The sequence below is a fragment of the Nicotiana tabacum genome, chromosome 2, assembly GCF_000715075.1.
Source record: "Nicotiana tabacum cultivar K326 chromosome 2, ASM71507v2, whole genome shotgun sequence".
NCBI classification, from domain to species: domain Eukaryota; kingdom Viridiplantae; phylum Streptophyta; class Magnoliopsida; order Solanales; family Solanaceae; genus Nicotiana; species Nicotiana tabacum.
This window is the reverse complement of record NC_134081.1, coordinates 103,532,981-103,556,610: the sequence shown is the minus strand read 5'-3', so window position 1 is coordinate 103,556,610 and position 23,630 is coordinate 103,532,981. Positions and strand designations below refer to the sequence as shown.

At 36.7% G+C, this 23,630-nt stretch overlaps 1 protein-coding gene across 1 annotated transcript; it reads right to left on the bottom strand.

The window, feature by feature from the left end:
• Nucleotides 1-18,991: 18,991 nt before the first annotated feature.
• LOC142167802 (uncharacterized) lies at nt 18,992-20,439 on the bottom strand. Its single transcript, XM_075227769.1, has 4 exons — nt 19,831-20,439; nt 19,686-19,739; nt 19,589-19,644; nt 18,992-19,415 (listed from the first exon to the last, which is right to left on the bottom strand). The coding sequence occupies exons 1-4, from the start codon at nt 20,437-20,439 to the stop codon at nt 18,992-18,994; spliced, it is 1,143 nt and encodes a 380-aa protein (XP_075083870.1).
• Nucleotides 20,440-23,630: the final 3,191 nt, after the last annotated feature.

The window sequence follows — 23,630 nt, the reverse complement described above, 5'->3', positions numbered from 1 at the left end:
AATAAATAATTTGAAACAGGACACTTTTAATTGTTTAGGTTCTTTTTAATAGAAACTAACAGAAAATAACAATTTAACAATATAGAACACAATAATATACAAAATCAAAATAAATAAGCAATTACTAAAAACAAAAAATTAATAATTTGGAATTAACAATATATATCATGCAAACAGTTTCAAGTTACAATCACTGTTTTAAAAGGCGTTTCGGGGCTAGTCCTGGGGCGAGGCGAACCAAAAACGCTCTGAGGTGATGGTGTGGGGCGAAATTCTCGAGAGGTGTACGCCCGGGCGTTTGAGGCGCGTTTTTTTAGTGAGGTGTAAGCCCTAGAGACTTTTTCAAATTAAAACAAAATTTATTGAATAAGTCATTCATATAATACCCAAATTCTCAAAAGTCAGCTTTGTAATTACTCAAAAGTTTTAAAAAAGAACTGAAATGTATTAAATTTAAAAGTCAATACCCTTTTTATTGATTGAAGTCCTAATTCATGATCTTTCCCAAAATTTTATTTTGTCCGTTAGTCTGCTAATATCTCCCAAGAGCAACGAATATTCAATTATTTTTTTACAAATACAAAGAAAACTTCATTCTCCTTGTTCAAAGTTCAAATTGTAGGTTAGTCCTCTTTTTTGTTCCTCCATTTTAGAAAATTTTATTCTTTTAGACTCAAGTTACTTTTGCTTATAAGTAGCATATAATAGATTGTTTTGACTAATATTTTATGGGGATGGAGCGCGTGCGCGCGCACACACACATACATACATACATATATATATATATATATATATATATACATATTTATAGTTTTCTTCAATTCTTATGTAATTTTACTTGTTTATAAATATTTACTGCAATTATATTATTTTATAAAATATTAAAATTAAATACTTATGGAGCTTACGCCACGTGCCTCAAGGCTTACGCCTCGCTGAAGCATATGTAAAATGTCTTGTCTTACGCCCACGCCTTTTAAAACACTGGTTACAATCAACAATGAACTAATAGTATATTATATACCACATCTTATTAAAACAATTAAGTAAATAATTCCAATATAATATGAATAATAAACTAAACTAACAAAGAAAATAACAAGAACCATTCACTTATTTTATATTAACCCTTTCATAAAAGGAAAAGGTGACAAGGGAGGTGCTAGTGGAGAAAGATGAAGTGAGGAAAGTCAAGTAGGGATTACCAACTTGTTGCTATTGCGAAATTTTCTCCCTCAAAATATTAAGCACATAAATTCTTTTTAAATTTTTTTAATTATAAATAGGGTGTAGGAGAAAGGGACTTAAAAAAACAATTCTGAGCTGTCATTTCTACTAATCCAGCAAAGCCTTTGCTACTATCTTAACAACGTGTAGAAATAATTTTTTAACTTCGTTAATGATGTGAAAAATAATAGTATAGAGTAATTTTTCAATGAAAGATAAATTGAAAGTTTATTTAAACTTTTCCTGGATCTTAGATTCTTCCGTATACTTGTTTTCCAACAATTCTTCCGTATCCTTTATTATTCAGAATGCATTATCCAAAATAAACTAAGAATATAATCAGTAATATCTTGATATCATCTGGCATGTTATAAATAGAATTATACTTAAAGGTGAGTTATATATTTTAGAGAGATTTTAGGGTTTGTTACTTGGTGGCTAAGTCATTTTTTCCTTATAAATTGAGGGTTCTATTTCATTGTAATTCATGTTTAATCAATAAGAATTCTCTCTTTACTTTTCTTTGCGATACTCTTCTTCTTTTATTATTTTATAACACGTTATCAGTACGAGACTCTAACCAATTTAGTAAAGGGCAGTTGTTTTAATTTGTAGACATACTATTAATTAGTTGTCTAGTGTTTGAGAAATTAAACCTCCGTGGAGAGAAGATATAAGAATTTGCGTGAGACTCTTGGGTAAATACATTGATATTCCTATAATAGGAATCTGCTTCGGTCACCAGGCTTTAGGATACGTGCATGGTGCTTAACCCGTACATAATATTGATCGGGGTTACCCAGTTGGTTTGGAGGGCGGTTATCCATACGTATGACCTGGGATCGATTCCCCCCTTAATGCCTTCTAGGGTTGAGCCTGCCGCACAGGGCTTGCCTAGTACGGTTTACATCCTCTGTGTAGTTTGCAGGCAATTACACAAAGGGAGGTTTACCCAGAGCGCACAAAGTGCTTATCACGGAGTGCTCACCCGAAGGGCAGAGGTTGTAGCGGCTGCGGGTTTCCCCTCTTACCAAAAGAAAAATGTTCCATGAACTTCCTTTAGGAATAAATTTTGGACTTAAGGTAAGTATTTTGCCTTATTTTTCTCTTTTAAATTCTTGAAATTCTATAATTTAATTTTAAATACAAGCAAAGACAATAAATTTTGCTTATAACTCTAGTAGAGTTTGTAAGAAATTATAACCATCCGAAGTGGTAAAATTTTTATGTCTTACCATGATCAAATTCATGTATGATTGTGGGCACAAGAAGTGAAAACTCGTCCCATTGAATTTGCTTTATTCTCATTCCCTTAAGAGAATATGATAGCAGTATGTGATAAGTCTGAAAGAACACAAAATTATTACCATGAAGGTATCAATGTGTGGACGTAGTAATAGACGAAATTATAATCGTTATCATTGTGGTAATTAATGAGAACAATAAGGATTCTCAAAATAATTTCACTATTATGGCATAAATTGTCATTGATCATGTACCTATTGTGATTATCCCAAAATATTATGGCAATGTGATTATTACGGGACATAAGTAATGGAAGCAACATATCTTGCCTATAATAATTTTGACCATGACCATAATGGTATAACTTTCTCCTTGAAAGAGATATTCACCATATGAATGTTGATGAATATGTGGTAGTACAAAAGTAATTGAGAGCTTGAAAGAGCCAATTAGTACTATTTTGGAGAAATAAAATTGATTATCAATAAGGCATTGTATCGTACTAAGTCTCAAAGAAACTTATTGAGTTTTTAAAATATTCGTGAAAGCGGTTGGTCATATTGAGATTATAAATAAAGGAAATATTTAATATCTTCTATTACTACAATTTGTAGCGGGATAAAATTTAGGTAAAAAGTTACCCGCTTTATTCTTCTGTTTGTACTACACACATAAAAGAATGCCACAATAAAGTAAACGTTTATTGATATAAAAACTCATATCATAATAAACTTGAAGTTTATTGATAATTGCACACGTCATGGTGTAAATATGAAGTTTATCAATATTGATAATTTATCCAGTTGGCATAATTGATTTAGCCATGTTAATTTAAGTATGATGTGCAAAAATAAAAGAGAATTCACATGGGTAAATAATAAAGAACTAGAAAGTTCTTTATGAATTATCTTATATTGTTTGTTCTCATTAATTAATAGACCAACTAAAATTGAGATTGAATCTCATGAATGCTGAAAATATCACAGGCGAATATGGGCACATTCATCTGCCATGTATATCACATAAGATGCATATATGAGATGGTTACATGTGCTATTATTATTAACCCGCAACCTGATATTTACGAGTTAACTTGCTCAATAATTTAATTTAGAGCATAATTTTCAGATTTTCTATTCAAGACAGTTCATCTTGATAAGTTGGTTTATATCATAGTTAATTTAGCAAAATAATTTATTGAGTGCCTCCACTTAATAGCTAAACCACTGCTCATGAGAACAAAGTTATATGTATGAGTTTGATAAACATAATATACGAAAGTATATTATATTCTCCCCTCACAAATAGTTCAGGATCATGAATCAAATAATTCAATCTTATTATTATTGATGTGCGGTGTATATTTTGATTAACACTATAACGCACAAAATTGATGAAGCAAGTTAGTTTTTCTAACATGAGGGGGAGACAGGGTAAACAGTTGAGAGAAAGTAACGGAATAAATTATCCTTTGTACATCTAAATCCTCGAATAAGATAATATGAATTTGAAGTTCATAAAAAGATAATTCATCTACAATATATTGCAAAGCATGCCAGACGTATTTGCAGACCCAAAAAAAGTAACTATATTCTCACTACAAATGCTCTCATTAGAATAAGTCCTAGAAGAACAAAGCCTATGGTACGCTTAAAGCGTATAGACAAATCGGTTTTAATAAAATTTTCGATAAAGAAGATGAGCAAATGATCGTAATAAGGGGGCAAGTGATCTAAAAGATCACATGACATAATATTTCATAAAGTTTCAAGAGAGGTTCAGGTACCTGAAAATATAAATGAAGAGATCTCTATATTATGTCTTTATAAAGAAATGTTGGAACCGATATAAAATGTTCGGCGATGACATCTATGATAGCACTAAGTATAGATGGGTATCTTATGTTTGTTGAATATAGACACAAAAATATTAGCCAAATGAAAGAGGTAGAATTTGAATAGAATTTATTTCATATGAAAGACATATAGGTTTGGATTTGTAGTTCAAACACTTGAAAGCATAAAGTCAATGGTGTGTGCAATCACTTTTATCTATCTTAGATGTCTAGTATGACATGAAAACTTGATATGCATCTAAAGTTAATTTAAATGGCTTATATGACTTAACTTATATGACAATCCCTGAAGAATTCTGTAATGATCCGGCTGGTCATTTTGAGTATTACAACCCCGGTTCCCTATTTTCTACTCAAATTATACTTTACAGTTGTTGTGTGACATTCCATGGTAATTGGTTTGGGTCCGGTGAGGTTTTGGAATGAATTGGAACACTTAGTTCCAAGGTTTAAAGCTTAAGTTAAAATAGTGACCGGATGTCGACTTATGTGTAAACGACATCGAAATTTAATTCTGATGATTCCAATAGCTCCGTATGGTGATTTTGGACTTATGAGCGTGTCCGGAAAATTATTTGGAGTTCTGTAGTGGAATTAGGCTTGAAATGCCGAAAGTTAAATTTTTTTGGAAGTTTGACCGGGGGGTTGACTTTTTGATATCGGGGTCGGAATCCAATTCTGAAAATTTGGAATAGGTCCATAATGTGAAATTTGACTTGTGTGTAAAATTTGAAGTCATTCCAGATTGATTTGATGTGTTTTGGCACAAGATATAGAATTTGAAGTTTGAAAGTTCAATGATTTTGAATTAAGGTGTGATTCATCGTTTCAATATTATTAGGTGTGATTTGAGGCCTCGAGTAGGTCTGTATTATGTTATGGGATTTGTTGGTATAATTGGTTGAGGTCCTGAGGGACCTCGGGTGAATTTCGGATGGTTAACGGATCAAATTTTGACTTAAGGAAATGCTGGAGATGCTGCCTACTGGTGTGATCGCACCTGCGAAGATTTTGATTGCAGGTGCGAAGCCGCATGTGCGTGAAATAAGCCGCAGAAGCGGCCAAGAGTGGGACTGGGCAGTGCTCGTAGGGGCGAGGAATTTGCCGCATCTGTGAGGCCGCAGGTGCGAAGGTGTTGGCGCAAATGCGGACTAGGGCTGGCCTCGGGCGAACACAAGTGCGAAGGGTTTGCGCATCTGCGAGCCCGCAAATGCGATGTTTTGAAAGATTGGAATTGTCCGCAGGCGCGAAATTTGTTTCGCAAATGCGGATGCGCAGGTGCGAGCCCAGGCACCGCATGTGCGGAAATGCCTGGGCAGTGTTTAAAACGAGGGTTCCGAGATTCTTTCTCATTTTGGACATTTTGGAGCTCGGTTTGGGCGATTTTGGAGAGGGAATTTTTCACACAACTTGGGGTAAGTGTTCTTAACTCCTTTGTGATTATATTCCATGAATTAATCTTCATTTTTGGTGTAAGATTATTGAATCTTCAAGAGAAATAGAAGGAAATTTCTATAATGTCACAAAAATAAAATTTTCAAGTTTGAATACCGATTTGGAGTCGGATTTGAGTGAAATTAGTATGGTTGAACTTGTAATTGGATAGTTTTTTGTATTTTATATGTTTCGTCGGATTTCGAGATGTGGGCCCCCCAAGTGATTTTTGGGGCGTAATTTCGGATTTTATGGAAAATATTAGCATTTTGATATGGAATTAATTCCTATAAATTGTGTGGACTGAATCAAATTAATTGTGGTAGATTCGAGCCGTTCGGGAGTTGATACGCACATAATGGTTTTTCTGGAGCATTGTTTAGCTTGCTCGACATTGGATTCGGCTTGTTCGAGATAAGTAACTCTTCTAATCTTGGAGTTGAGAGTATGAACCCTGAATATATGTATTTTGTGAACTGTTGGGAGGTGATGCACATGCTAGGTAACGGGCGTGTGGGCATGCACTATAGAAACTATGACATAATTGTTTATGTGGAATTTTATAGTTAAATGATCTTGTCATTTTCCATGCGGTTTTATGATTTAAAGAAATTGAGCTGAAAAACATATTAAAAATCATGTCGAGGCTATGTGCCAGTATTATTGGGACCCACAGAGGTCATATTGCTGTGAATTATTTGTTTTGAATTAAAAATTCATACTCAGTCATATTCATTTCATTGCATATCATATATCAGTCTCTATTATAATTTATTGATACATCATATCATCATTTTTGGGCTATTTGCATGACATTGCGAGCCCGAGAGACTGGAGAGATTGATGACTGAGTGAGGCCGAGGGCCTGATTGTGAGGATTAGTGTGGATCGGGGCTGCCCTCCTGCAGCATGCTTTATAGAGCCCGCCTACAGCATACTTTATTATTATCGCATGTGAGTTATCCGTGCAGATTATAGCGCTTGGGCTGAAGGAGCCCCTCCGGAGTCTGTACACACCCCTAGTGAGCGTAGGTAGCTACTTAGTGCGAGTGCCGAGTGCTGAGTGACTAAGAGGCATGCATGATTGTGAGGTATGCCCGAGTGGCATGAGTGACTGTGAGGTTTGCCCGAGAGGCATGAGTGACTGTGAGATTTGCCCGAGGGGCTGTATATGAGTGATGTTCTGCCCGAGGGGCTGTTTATAATTTTATCACCGAGTTGCATTGCATTGGCATGCACACATGACATATAGGCATAGAGATGTATTTTCCTCATGTTGTACAACATCACATTATTCATGATTTCTCACACATTTTGACAGATGGGCATAGTGATGCATTTGTTTGACATGGGTTATCCGGAAGGAAAATGAACATCTTATTTATTATTGAAAAGATTTTGGGAGAAATTTATTGTTTTCAAACTATTCATATTTTTTGCAACTTCGGCAAACAATTTGGGTTTTCAATGATGTATGTGAAAGGAAGAACTATTATTTTTTTTGAAATCATGATTTGGCTGATCATTTTATCTCTGAGTTACTTCTGGTATTATTTGCTTTATGTTGTTATGGACTGTTGTGGACTATTAGTTATAGACCCGACCTTGGTGGAAGCTCCTCACTACTTTCAACCTACAGCTAGGTTTGTTACTTACTCAGTACATGAGGTCGGTTGTACCGATACTACACTTCTGCACATTGCGTGCAGATGTTGGTTGTTGTTGTGCTCGATGGTTGCGTGATTTGAAGATGTACCTACGTTCCTGTTGTAGCTGCCTCTTGTTCATGGTAGCCTTAGATTTTATAAAAGCTCTGTTTATGTACTATTCAAACAGACTACGTATTTATTTTATTTCCACTTTATAAACTCTATTCTTAGAAGTTCGTGATTTGTACTACCAGTTCTTGGGGATTGTATAAGATTAAGACCTTTATTCACTTAAATTGCTTTAATAATTATTTTGGAATTGGATAGTTGGTAATTGGCTTACCTAACGGGTTGGGTTAGGTGCCATCAAGACTAGTTAGTAGATTGTGACAAGGTGGTAGCAGAGCTTTAGGTTCATAGGTTCTACAAGTCATGAGCAAGTGTCTAGTAGAGTCTTGTGGATCGGTATGATGACGTCCATACTTATCTTCGAGAGGCTACAAGGCATTTAGGATATATACTTCTCATCTTTCTTTCCTTATCGTGCGAGATTGATTCAACTTGATACATAGCTCTTTGAATTCCTTCCATGTATTCGTATGCACACATGAGCGCTCGGTATTAGCTGTGCATCACCGGCTTATGATTCCATGAACAAAGTTCGAGATGAGTATTCTATGTTTTGGTGATGGGCCCGTCTGGAGGACTTGAGACCAGATTTAAACCGCAACTTAAGCTCGGTAGCTTCAGTTGTAACTCGTACAATTGGACTTATATGTTTGGTAATGACCCTACAATGGAATTTGTGGCTCCATGAGCGGTGGAATAGCGGTGTGATGGGTATGATGTGACCGTGGGATGTGTTAAGACGATTGGAATATGACGAGAAATGTTTCCTTGAAATGTAAAGGAAATGTCATTGGGTGCTTGATTTTCGATTTGATGTGATGAACAGTCTCGAGTAATGAATGTTTTGAATGATCTTACACATTGATAAATTTTGGGACAAACCAAATTCTCATGTCTTGTTAATAAGTTTGGACTTGGAAAGATTAAGTGATTGCGTAGAATTTGTGGCTGCGAAAAGATATAACAAGCTTGATACATAGCTCTTTGATATGAGGCTAGGGAGGTGGGTTATCTCCTGGATAGTTGGGTAAGGTATTTACAGAGTGGGTGTTTCGGTTGTGGTATTTATATGGGTAATTATGATGTGGTGAGACTCTATGAATATTTTGGTGGCTATATTCTTGGGTTTGGTGACCTGCGTGGCTTGGTTATATGCAAATGGATTCCAAGTATTCTTGATAGTTTCTACCGGTGTGGAGAACGTGTTGTGTATTGTGATTTTCTCCTGGAAAGAAGCAAGAGAAAGGTTTCTAACAAAAAGGGTATGTAAATTATTGGTGACTCAAAGTTTATAATAAGATTCTTGTGTTTTTCACATGATGGCAAGATAAATGTTATGTGTTGTGCGAAAGTTAGATTTACATGTACGAGGTGTTAGCACAGTCTTGAAGAGAAGGTAACGAATGTTGGATAATATGGATGGTTCCAAATAACTAGATGAATACTATTACTACTTGGTGTTGTATGAGAAGGGGGCAAACTTCAGAAGGCGCATTGTATTTTGGATTACGGATGTATACATTAGTATTGCAGTACTCACATGGTTGATAGACTGCTAATATTCAAATTTTGCCAAGTGGCACGGAAGAACGTTTAAAGTATTTCTCGTGGGATGATCGTATGTGAGAGAGGTGTTAGGCATTCGAGCGGTGGAGATGGAATTAAATATGGTGATTCGCGTGTTCTATGGATTTGGAGATTTTGGAGTTCTTAGGAGCAGATTGTTTCATGGTTGTGGATTGTGAAGTTGTGGTCGGAGCTAGCTAGATGATAGAATGTGTTATGATTCAGTCATTATAGATTTTCAGAGGGATTTTTAGCTATTTGTGGGTAACCGAGTTTATTTGGGGGTCCATAGGTAGGCCCAATTAAGATGTGTATTCTACACCGAGCCGAAATGGTTGGCTCCATACTGCTATTGTTGAAGGATGTGTCATTCGGTTGATGTTTAACTTATTCATGTTCTAAAATGATATGTGAGTTACTCCTTTATGCTATGAGCAGTTGTGATTCATTGGTTATGTGCACAGATGGTGCGGTTCTATTTGAGCTTTATAGCGGAATTTGAGTGTGATGAGTATTTGGGTATTGCATGATCGATTGCGTAATGGTTATGTTCTTTCAAGTTTTGTGTGACATTTTTTTTATAATTTGCCTCTCGGTGGTTATTTATTTTGAACGGGGTGGCTCGAGATATATATTATAGGCCAGCGTTTGGAAGGGTTCATACATTGCAGCAGAGTTATGTTAAGGTATGAACCTTGTGTTAGAATCGGGTGATGGTTCTACGGTGTATGATGAATTTTCAACGTTTCGTTGTGGCGGTACTTGTTAATCTGGCAGGGCAGTTCTCTCATTTGAGTTATTTTACATAACTGGGTACATTTGAATTATTGTGTATTGGTGCACGGATGGCACGGGTTGTGGCTCTGAGTTATATCGGTGCGGCATGTCTATGGAATAGTCATGTTTAGTAATATAAGGTCATTGGACCTAGAATGGGTAGTATCAGGTTTGATTTCGATATATTCTGAAGTATAATATTGAAAGTCAGCTCAGAAAGTGATTACGGTTCTGGTTGGGGGCGAGCGAGCTCCGTGATTTGTTAATCTGGTAAGTGTTCATGAAACTTCGCGTGCTTCTTTTATTATCAACAGGGTACGAAAGTTTTGAGATGAGGTTTGGTTCGATATGGGTTTAATACTAGTATGTAGTTGGTTTTGGAGTAGTCACTATGATCAGGAATGGTGCTACGAGCATGCAAGTTGTGTAATATGTTAGGTGACTATGTCTGATGTTATAGCTTGATACAGCTTGTCAAACTCATACAATGTGTAAATGTAAGATTCGTGTCTTGAAAGAAATTCGAAAGGTTGGAAATTAAACTCCAAGGTTTATACGCTAAGGTTAAATTAATGATTTTAAGTTGTATTGTGTAGTCAAACCTATATGGAATAGGGTGACGTGGGTTCACCCCGGGTACGTGTGTGGTGAGATAAGACAACGATTTGATGGCTTGGAAATAACTCTTGGCACGTTCGAGAATGAACGTATATTTAAGTGGGGGAGAATGTAATGACACAGCCGCTCGTTTTGAGTATTACAACCCCGGTTACCAATTTTCTGATCAAATTATACTTTACAGTTGTTGTGTGACTTGTCGGGATAATTGATTCGGGTCCGGTGAGGTTTTGGAATGAATTGGAACACTTAGTTCCAAGATTTAAAGCTTAAGTTAAAACAATGACTGGATGTCGACTTTTGTGTAAATGACCCCGGAATGGAGTTTTGATGATTTCAATAGCTCTGTATGGTAATTTTGGACTTAGGAGCGTGTCCGAAAAATTATTTGGAGTTTCGTAGTATAATTAGGTTTGAAATGCCGAAAGTTGAATTTCTTGAAAGTTTAACCCTGGGGTTGAATTTTTGATATCTGGATCAGAATCCAATTCTGGAAATTTGGAATAGGTCCGTAATGTGAAATGTGACTTGTGTGCAAAATTTAAAGTCATTCCAGATTGATTTGATGTGTTTTGGCACAAGATATAGAATTTAAAGTTTCAAAGTTCAATGATTTTGAATTTAGGTGTGATTCGTCGTTTCAATGTTATAAGGTGTGATTTGAGGCCTTGAGTAGTTGGGACTTGTTGGTATAATTGGATGAGATTCCGGGGGGCATCGGGTGAGTTTCGAATGGTTAACGGATCAAATTTGGACTTAAGGAAATGCTGGAGCTGCTCCCTACTGATGTGATCGCACCTACGAAGATTTTGATCGCATGTGCGAAACCGCCTGTGCGTGAAATAAGTCGCAGAAGCGACCAAGAGTGGGACTGGGTAGTGCTTGCAGGTGCGAGGAATTTGCCGTATCTGTGAGGCCGCATGTGCAAAGGTGTTGGCGCAGATGCGGACTGGGGCTGGCCTAGGGCGAACGCAAGTGCGAAGGGTTTGCGCATCTGTGAGCCCGCAGATGCGAGAAGGGCGCCACAGATGCGAGGTTTTGAAATATTGGCATTGTCCGCAGGCACGCAATTTGTTCCGCAAATGCAGATGCGCAAGTGCGAGCCCAGGCACCGCATGTGCGAAAATGCCTGGGCAATGTTTAAAACGAGGGTTCCGAGATTTTGTTTCATTTTGGACATTATGGAGCTCGGTTTGGGCGATTTTGGAGAGAAAATTTTCCACACAACTTGGGGTAAGTATTCTTAACTCCCTTGTGATTATATTCTATGAATTAATCTTTATTTTTGGTGTAAGATTATTGAATCTTCTAGAGAAATAGAAGAAATTTTCTATAATGTCACAAAAATGAATTTTTCAAGTTTGAATACCGATTTGGAGTCGGATTTGAGTGAAATTAGTATGGTTGAACTTGTAATTGGATGGGTTTTCGTATTTTGTGAGTTTCGTCGGATTTCGAGACATGGACCCCACAGGTGATTTTTAGGGCATAATTTCAGATTTTGTGGAAAATATTAGCATTTTGATATGGAAAAAATTCCTATAAATTGTGTGGACTGAATCAAATTAATTATGATAGATTCAATCCATTTGGGAGTTGATACGTGCATAATGAGATTTCTGGAGCATTGTTTAGCTTGCTCGACATTGGATTCGGCTTGTTCGAGGTAAGTAATTCTTCTAATCTTGGAGTTGAGGGTATGAACCCTAAATATATGTATTTCGTGAATTGTTGGGAGGTGACGCACATACTAGGTGATGGGCATGTGGGCGTGCACTATAGAAATTGTGACATAATTGTTTCTTTGGAATTTTGTAGTTAAATGATCTTGTCATTTTCCATGCGGTTTTATGAGTTAAAAAAATTGAGCTGAAAAGCATATTAAAAATCATGTCGAGGCTATGTGCCAATATTATTGGGACCCACAGAGGTCATATTGTTGTTAATTATTTGTTTTAAATTAAAAATTCATAGTCAGTCATATTCATTTCATTTCATATCATATCTCAGTCTGTATTGTTATTTATTGATAGATCATATCATTATTTTTGGGCTATTTGTATGATATTGCGAGCCCGAGAGACTGGAGAGATTGGTGACTGAGTGAGGCCGAGGGCCTGATTGTGAGGATTAGTGTGGATCGGGGATGTTCGCCTGCAGCATGCTTTATATACTTTATTATTATATCACGTGAGTTGTCCGTGTAGATTATAGTGCTTGGGTTGAAGGAGCCCCTCCGGAGTCTGTACACACTCCCAGTGAGCGCATGTACCTACTGAGTGCCGAGTGCTGAGTGACTGGGAGGCATGAGTGACTGTGAGGTATGCTCGAGTGGCATGAGTGATTATGTGGTATGCCCGAGTGGCATGAGTGACTGTGAGGTATGCCTGAGAGGCATGGGTGACTCTGAGGTTTGCCTGAGGGGCTGTATATGAGTGATGTTCTGCCCGAGGGGCTGTTTATGATTTTATCACTGAGTTGTATCGCATTGGCATACACACATGACATATAGGCATAGAGATGTATTTTTCTCATGTTGTTCAACACCACATCATTCATGATTTCTCACACATTTTGACAGATGGGCATAGTGATGCATTTGTTTGACATGGGTTATCCGGAAGGAAAATGAACATCTTATTTATTATTGAAAAGATTTTGGGAGAAATTTATTGTTTTCAAACTATTCATATTTTTGGCAACTTCGGCAAACAATTTGAGTTTTCACTGATGTATTTGAAAGGAAGAACTATTATTTTTTTTGAAATCATGATTTGGCTGAGCATTTTATCTCTGAGTTACTTCTGGTATTATTTGCTTTATGTTATTATGGACTGTTGTGGACTATTGGTTATGGACCCGACCTTGGTGGAAGCTCGTCACTACTTTCAACCTACGGCTAGGTTTGTTTCTTACTCAGTACATAGGGTCGGTTGTATTGATACTACACTTCTGCACATTGCGTGCAGATGTTGGTTGTTATTGTTGTTGTGCTCGATAGTTGCGTGATTTGAAGATGTACATGCGTTCCTGTTGTAGCTGCCTCTTGTTCATGGTAACCTTAGATTTTATAAAAGCCCTGTTTATGTACTATTCAAACAGGCTATGTATTATTTTATTTCCGCTTTGTAAACTCTATTCTTAGAAGCTCATGATTTGTACTACCAGTTCTTGGGGATCATATAAGATTAAGACCTTTATTCACTTAAATTGCTTTAATAATTATTTTGGAATTGGATAGTTGGTAATTGGCTTACCTAACGGGTTTGGGTTAGGTGTCATCACGACTAGTTACATTTTGGGTCGTGACAGATTCAAATCGCTTAAAGCATATACAATCCTAAGTGCAATTTGTGCACATATGTATCTTGCTATAACTATAAGCACGATAATGTGATAGCTAGGATTTTCAAGGTGCAACATATTCATTGGAGTTCATATGGTTGATTTATTCCCCAAATCTCTACCGACGTCAACCTTCAAGAAGTTAGTGTACAAGATTGGGATGTGAAGGCTCAAGGATGTGAATTGATGCTCTCATCGGGGGGGAGATTAATACGCGTTGTACTCTTTTTTTCTTACAAGGTTTTGTCCCACTGGTTTTTCCTTGATATGTTTTTAACAAGGCAACCAAAAGGCGTATTTCTAAACATGTGTACTTTTTTTCCTTCTCTACAATTTTTTCCCACTGGGTTTTATTTTAGTTAAGGTTTAACGAGGCACATTATCTGATGAATAGATATTCAAGGGGGAGTGTTATAAATAGAATTATACTTAAGTTGAATGTCTATATTTTAGAGAGATTTTAGGGTTTGTTACTTGGTGATTAAGTCTTTTTTTCCCTATAAATAGAGGAGTTCTATTTCATTATAATTCATTCCCGAACAATAAAAAATTTCTCTTACTTTTCTCTGCAATACTCTTCTTCTTCTTTTATTGTATTATAACATGAAAAAAATATTGTTAGTATTTTTCTACTAAGTTTACTTATTTAATTTTACTAAGTGATGACAAACAAAATTGGATATGAATGCACGTAGAAATTGTTGAGGTTTTATTTTTTCAAGATGTAATATTCTTAAAATGAGGGTGAATGGGAAATGGAGGGAAAATGAAATTTTGAGTAAAATTTTAAATTTCCCCCTCTTAACAATGAGACATTGTCCTATATTGGAAGTGGAAGACATTTTTGGTGGGTATATATATAATTGCTCTTCTTGTAGCTCTTAAAGAGTTAAGAAGAAAGCAAGTCTCGCGCCGTCGTCGTCGCTCGCTCGGCTCGGCTTCGGCTTCGGCTTCGGCTTCGGAACTTGCAATAGGCGCATTCTGGTTTGCCACAGAACTTGTGGGGGGAAGCTATTCTTACGGCTAATTGAATATTAAATCGAGTGCCCCATAGCAAAACACAATCCATTCCATATGAACAATGGAAAGGAAGGAAGCCCAACTTGAATTATTTTAAAGTGTGGGGGTGTTTGGCAAAAGTGCAAGTTCCTAAACCCAAAAGGGTAAAGATATGACCGAAAACCGTTGATTGTGTTTTCATAGGATATGCGACAAATAGTAAAGCATATCGATTTCTGGTTCATAAATCAGAAAATCCCGACATTCATAATAATACGGTTATAGAATCAGATAATGCTGAGTTTTTGAAAATATATATCCGTATAAAAAGGAATGTGAGTCATTTGGTGAAGGATCTAAACGATCTCGGGAAGAAACAAAAGAAAGTACATATAATCAGGAGGATCCAAGACGTAGTAAACGTCAAAGGACGTCTACTTCATTTGGACCAGATTTTGTGACTTTATTATTGGAGAATGAGCCTCAAACATTTAAAGAAGTTATGACTTCTTCGGAATCATTGTTTTGGAAAGAGGTAGTCAATAGTGAAATAGAATCCATATTGAATAACCATACATGGGAATTGGTTGATCTTCCTCCTGGAAATAAACCTTTGGGTTCTAAATGGATTTTTAAGAGAAAAATCAAAGATGATGGCATTATTGATAAATTCAAGGCAAGGCTCGTAGTCAAAGGGTATAGACAACGAGAAGGTCTAGACTACTTTGATACATACTCTCCAGTTACAAGAATTACGTCCATACGGATGTTAGTAGCATTAGCTGCAGTGTATGGTCTTGAAATTCATCAAATGGATGTTAAGACGGCCTTCTTAAATGGAGAGTTGGAGGAAGAAATTTACATGGAACAACCTGAAGGATTTGTGGTTCCAGGTAAAGAAAAGAAGGTATGTAGACTTGTTAAGTCTCTTTACGGACTAAAACAAGCACCCAAACAATGGCATGCGAAATTTGACCAAACAATGTTGTCAAATGGTTTTAAGATAAATGAATGTGATAAATGTGTGTACATTAAAAATGTTCCAAATCACATAGTCATTATTTGCCTATATGTGGATGATATGCTGATAATGAGTAATGACATTGCCAACATAAATGCTACTAAGCGTATGCTCAATAGCAAGTTTGATATGAAAGACTTGGGAGTTGCTGATTTAATTCTGGGAATTAAGATCCATAAGACTCCTCAAGGTCTGGCATTGTCACAATCTCATTATATTAAGACAGTACTTGAAAAATTCAAGCACTTGGGCTTTAAAGTTGCAAAGACTCCAATTGACGTGAATCTTGCATTAGCAAAGAACAAAGGCCAAAGCATATCACAATTGAATTATGCTCGTGTGTTGGGATGCTTAATGTATATCATGAATTGTACACGACCAGATATAGCTTGTGCTATAAGTAAACTGAGTCGATATACGAGCAATCCAGGCCAATCTCATTGGATGGCAATGAAACGAGTTTTGGGATATTTAGAACATACCCAGAACTTTGAATTGCACTACAGTAATTTCCCTGCGGTGATTGAGGGATACTGTGATGCAAATTGGATCACCGGTTCAACTGATTCTAAGTCCACGAGTGGATATGTATTCACTATTAGTGGAGGAGCGGTATCTTGGAAGTCGTCCAAACAAACATGTATTGCCCACTCTACAATGGAGGCTGAATTCATAGCCTTAGATAAAGCCGGTGAACAAGCTGAATGGCTCCGGAATTTCTTGGAAGACATTCCATTTTGGCCCAAACCGTTGCCACCAATATGCATACATTGTGATAGTCAAGCGGCAATTGGAAGGGCTGGGAACGTCATGTATAACGGTAAATCTCGTCATATACGACGAAGACATAAAACCGTTAGGCAATTACTCTCTAGAGGAATTATCACGATTGACTATGTAAAGTCAAGTGATAATGTGTCGGATCCACTTACAAAAGGCCTAACTAGAGAGGCAGTTGAGAAATCATCAAGGGGAATGGGGCTATGGCCGAGAACAAGTCATTGTGGCGGTAACTCTACCTAGAAGACTGGAGATCCCAAGATCTAGGTTCAAGGAGATCAAACAAAGTCATTAATGACGGTTCAACATTGTCAAATAAAATTTTAGTCCATTCTCGTGATGAGACAATGTTCAGTACCAAGGATAAAGCATTAAGGCTTTTTAATGATTTCTAAATTTGATACGGGGTATATCAAATAGTGTATCTACAGGATGACACGTTTAGGAATCACCTATTTAAGTGTGAAGTGTGAGCCGCTTCAAGGAGAACTTTGTAAGGCCAGTTCTCTACGCACTTATGAAACCAGGCGGTGTTCATGCCTAAAACGAACACAACAATGAGAACCAAAGACGGTTAAGGTTTGATTGTGTGACTTATGGTTGTCTAGGTAAACACCAAAGATCAACGGTTCAAAGATATCAAATCTACCGATTGACCGAGTATATCCGACATAAGTTTACTACGGAAAGTTCAAAGGGAAACCTACTTATCCAGATGCAATTAATCCTTACTTGTAAATCACACAGTTTTTTCATGCATACTTCCGTAATATAGCCATTCCCCATTCATGTGGGGGATTGTTGAGGTTTTATTTTTTAAGATGTAATATTCTTAAAATTATGGTGAATGGGAAATGGAGGGAAAATGAAATTTTGAGTAAAATTTTAAGTTTCCCCCTCTTAATAATGAGACATTGTCCCATATTGGAAGTGGAAGACATTTTTGATGGGTATATATATAATTGCTCTTCTTGTAGCTCTTAAAGAGTTAAGAAGAAAGCAAGCCTCGCGTCGTCGTCGTCGCTCGCTCGCTCGGCTCGGATTTGGATTCGGATTCGGATTCGGATTCGGATTTGGATTTGGATTTGGTCAAATGATCGATTGATTGATTAATTTTTTGGACCAAATTTATTTGTTAATAGTAAATATTAACGTAAGATTATCCGTATTTGTAACGGATATTTTTCAATCCGTGTATTGATAATTTGGCAGCCGGATAATGGTCTTCCCACCATGAAGTGTTTGCTCCACAAACATGAAGTGCTTGCTCCACAAATATGTAATGCTTGCTCCACCATGAAGGGTGGACGTTTGGTCTTGCACTCCTTCTTGGCTTCTATATATATGAGCAGCAAATGTTGAAGAAAGATACTCAACTCAACATACAATTCGCTCAACAAATTAGCTATACATTGCACTCCTTCCTCTCAGAACTTCCATACGTTTTTTTGAGTATATACTCCTTAGTTCTGCATTGTTTTTAACTTCAAACAAAGCAACTGTAAGTGTGATTTGCTACCGAACTTTGTGTTCGCCGAAACACTGGGGTTTGAAGTACCGCTACACCAGTGTGTTATTCGTTCTATCCTGGGAGGAAATAATCCATTACCTTGGGTACTAGGAGGGGATTAAATTCCTTAAGGAAACACTGTGAATTTAGTGGGCTCGAATTTATTATTATTATTTCATTACGTTAACTTATATTTTGCAGAATTAATATTTACAAATACAGGAATATTGACGGGAATAACAGAAATGACAGAAGGGACTACACTACAACATATTGAAACCTTCTACGGTAATTTGAGCAACGAACAAATATTTTATAAAGCAATTAGAGAACACAATTTGTTCATATTGACCATTAATTCACAAAAAATCATGTATCTTTTTATTTCTTATTTGTGAATTTTTTTAAAAACAATTTCCTAGGTTCTCTGGGGGTGTTGCATTAGTAGAAAAAGATAGTTATCTTTCATACAACACAAGGGTAAAGATTACCATTCAAAAACGGCATCGGTGGCGACAAAAATACAAGTGCACTTGTCCTTACAATGCAAGAATACTAGCTAACAAAAAAGTTCACCTTGTCATATTTGGTTCTAATACTCGGAATTTGACTTTTATCCATTGGAAAAGGACCCTTAGCTCCTTTAGGTAGTTGCTGATTTGAGAAGTAGAAAGTTCCATCGTGAGACTTAACAACCATTTTGCTAACCAATCTGCTAATTGGTTGGTCTCCCTGTAACAATGCTTAATATAATAATTAGCATTGTGGGGTAGTTGATTGGTCTTGTCAGCAATTTGGCTCATTCTAAGGTTACTTGCCTTTTTCTCCCTTAGCATTTATGTAACCAAAGTTGAGTCCAGCTCTAAAGTGAAGGTCATAAAGCCATTTTGTGTACACCAATTCACTTCAAACCATGTTGCATAGGCTTCTGCCAAATTGTGATTGTTGCATTTGTATGGGAATGAAAATGCCATAATAATGTCACCTTTATTATCCCTCAAAGCACCACCCAAACCAGCTTTCCCATCTTCCTTGTTAAAACTACCATCGGTGTTTAGCTTGAGGGCACCTTGCACTGGTTTTTCCCAATAGACAACAGTAGTTCTTGGAATTGGATGCATCCTTGTTAGAGTTTCACAAAATCTGCTCCAAGGCATTGTAAGATTATAATTTGGATAAACTTTATTGGTTGCTGCCTCCACGATCCAACTGACATGTTGTTTCAATTTGTACAAGCTAAACTTTTTCTGATTTCCATACCTGCAAGCACAATATTCTTTCCACAGTACCCAATATATAACTATAGAAGTAATATGTAGCACCAATTTATGAACATCATTAACAGAGCTCGTTTGCCACCAAGTGTCTAACATATATCTAATAGGATGAGGGTGATAACTAATGTCAAGAAGGTAGCCAAAAAGTTTCCATACATAACTGGCAGCTTTAATTTTCCTTCCATGAAAATATGATGCATAGTTTCATTATTCTGAGTAACACAACAATTACACCTAGAAACTAGAGGCTTACCAAACTTAGCAATAATGCCATCAAATGGAAGTTTGCCTCTTCATAATCTCCAAACTAAAAAAGACATTTCAAAAGGGATACAAGAATGTCATACCTTACTAAAACATTGATGCTTTGGTCTAGAAGTTCTTACGATGTCCCATACAGTTTTGTTGGAAAATTTATCACTATCAGTGAGATCCCAGTAGGCTTTATCATCTTTGTTTTGGTCCCTAATCTCGATATTCAAGATGTGATGAATCATATGGTCTGGAATATAATCTTTTGCCTTGTTAATGTTCCATTTTCCATCAACTATGAACTCACTAACTAGAGTTTTAGAACTCATGTTAGTGCTTGGAAACAAACCAGCTAAATGACCCTTTGAGGACCAATTGTCCCACCAAAAACTACATGTGCCTGAGTTGATCTGCGAGATGATATGCCTTTCAGCAATATTCCTCACTACATGCTTCCGAGCATGAGAAATGCCAGAGGCCCATAACTTAGTAACTGTGTGAGAACTAATACAATATTTTTGTGTAACATAAGCTGTCCATAAAGATGATGTGGACATGATCCTCCACCACCTTTTTATAGCTAACATGTTACTAATATCTTTCATTTTTCTAATACCAATGCCTCCTTCATTCATAGGGACACAAAGATTATTCCAAGAACTCCAATGATAGTTGTTTCTGTCATCAGTATTGGCCCAAAAAATATTAGCAATATATTTTTCAATCAATTTGAAAGTCCCTTTATGAGGAGACATAGCAGACAAAGTATAAATGGGTAAGGATTGTAGAACACTTTTAATCAAAAAAATTTTACCACCATATGATTAAAGCTTTCATTGCCATCCATTCAATCTTTTAATAACCTTGCAAACCAGATTATCAAAATATTCAATCTTTTTTCTACCCACATACGAAGGACAACCTAGATAGTTGAAAGGAAAATTCTTTCAATTAATCCAAATTATTGTCCATAAAACTAGTACAATTCCTAATTCAATTAATCCTATTAGCAGCAGTCTTAGGAGTAGTGAAAAAGAAACTCGTGTCCATGTTAACCAACAACTGACCAGAACTCTTTTCATAGTTTCTAAGTTGTTTCATAACAAGATTAATAGATTCAAAATTACCATTGCAAAAAATAACAATATCATCTGCATAGGCTAAATGATTGATTTTAGGAAGCCTATCAGTGTCAAGACCCAATTTTTTTCTTCGTTGGGTATCGTGATGACACCTAATCTTAGGGACTAGGTAAGCCTAATTTTTACTGAATAACAATCATAATAAATAATATCTAACAACTTGAAATGAAATTCTTTATAAAAGTTTATAATTTCCAAAATTGGTAGTACAAGTCATAAGCTTTACAAAGATTTGCTACAAATTTCTAAATACAATTGTTTGGAAATAGGTAAAACAATGTGAATCCAAAATAGGAAGGTGACTCCGAAGCCTGCGAGCGCAGCAACAGGTTTACCTTGAGTCTCCACAGCAACAGTCCGCACAACTAGCTAATGATCAACTGACTTCGAAATACTTGTATCTACACAAAAATGAGCAGAAATGTAGTATGAGTACATCACGGAGGTACCCAACAAGTATCTAGACTAACCCCAGTGCAGTAGTATCGAGGAACAGTCAAGACACCTACTGGACTAAATAACCTGAAAAAGTATAAGTATATAAATAACAGAATATGATATCTACATAAAGACTACGCGAAGTGGCAATTAATACGGTAATTGCAATAAGGAAGGAAAATAACAACTATCAGCGGAACACCATAATAATGACATAGAAGAAAGAACGGAAACACATCCTAACTTCGATAATCATAGATAAAGAAAGGACAAGTAATAACTCAACAATACGATAGCTTTCACACCTTTAATCAATAAACTCCACGAGGTACCGAACCTCGGACAATCACAACTCACGGGTCTCAATACTTGAACCCTAACACTTGGCATCGTGTACCCCCATTACACCTCATAACTGCACTGACGGCTCGCGTGCCAAATAGAGTCATTCTTACATATAAGGCAAGTAACCAAGGGTGTGCGTCTATACTCAACAATATCAAGGAAATCTCTTATCCGATAGGAGTGCTTAACTACGTGTATGCTTGTGCAAGTGTCCTAACATAGTTCATACCAGCTAGTGAGCATAAGGAAAAGAACGGACAACATGTAGAATATTTTCTCACAACTTTTTCAAGATAAAGCTCACACAAGTAAGTGTACCAATACACAAACATCAACAACAAGAATTGCCGCAGGCCATCACAAATTTCCCATGTGCATGCCTTGTCTCGCCACACGTGCATAATAAATTTCCCACCTTGTCTCGCCACATGCGCAAACCACATATATATATCCCGTCTTGTCACGCCACATCTGCAAATATCAATAGTAACAATAGTAGGGCAGAAACCTCGTGCAACCCCATAACAAAGAGATGTCAACAAAGGGCACTCCCGAGATACCGTCTCGTAGTCCCAAAAAGTAAATACTCAACAGGGGATCTCCCGAAATACCGCCTCATAGTTTCAAAAGTAAATATGCAAGACATGGGGATCTCCCGAGGTACCGCCTCGTAGTCCCAAAGTAAATATGCAAGAACAACAAGTACAACAACAACAATAACACTAATACAAGGGTAGGACAAATAAATCAACTTAGAAATTCCAGAACTCAAAAGAACGGAGGAATTAATTCACGAGAAGTGGCCACAATAGAGAATGTTAGTCATGATAAGAACAACTCAACAAGAAAGGAAATATTATGTAACAACGGTCCACGGTATACAGTTCGACAACGAGGGAGCTAACACAAGGCCAATAATTCCAAATAAGGACAAGTCAACTAAAATATAGGATATCTAACTTCTTTTAAGGTTGGAAATTAAGAAAGAGACACAACAAATTCAATTAGGGATAAGCAGCAGAAAGATAATCATATCCTTAATTAAGGATGAACAATTAAAAAAGTGATAATTATAACTTCAAATAAAGATAAGCAGTTATGGGAAAGATGACATGGAAATAGAACAGATAACCATTTCAGTTAAGGCACAGATGACTCAAATAAGCATCAAGGGCGGGTCATGAAGCAATTAATTTTAACTAAGGCAGGTAGAGGTGAACTAATAATTAAGAGACGTATTCATAACATAACAACTACATAATCAATGAATACAAGGACCTAAGAATCCTTAAAGGCCAATTTTCCACAAATAAGTCCGGGCATGTACTCGTCACCTCGCGTACACGGACTACAATTAGCATAGAAGACTCAAATCCTAAGGGGTAGTTCCCCACACGAAGTTAGGCAAGATACTTATCTCAAAAAAATAGACCGTTACTCAAAAATGAACTTCTCGAGTGAAATGACTCTAAATGGCCCAAATCTAGCCCAACACAATTACATATCATGAATAAAATTACGAGAAACTAATTTAAATAATAAATCTACAACTTTAGCAAAGAATCAAAAATTCGGCCCAAAAAGTCGACTCGGGCTCACGTCTCGGAATCGGGCAAAAATCATAAAATCCGAAAGCCCATTCACTTACGAGTCCAGACATACCAAATTTATCAAAATCCGACCTCAAATGATCACTTCAAACCCAAAATCAAACTCTTTAAATCCCTAGCCTCAAAATTCCAAATTCCACCTTAAATACACTCTAGCTAGGTGAAAACATAATTGGGGAAGAAAGATTATTGATCAAAAATAAGCACAAGGAACTTACCTTACGAAATCCCTCGAAAATTCTCTCAAGAAATTGCCAACACGGGCTGAAAAAGGAAGAAAATGGCCAAACATCTCGAAGCCTCGCTTAAAAGGGTTATACCCAAGCATTACCGCATCTGCAGATCACTGGTCGCACCTGCGATGCCGCACCTGTGGAATTACCCTCGAAGGTGAGGAAATGACAAAAGGAG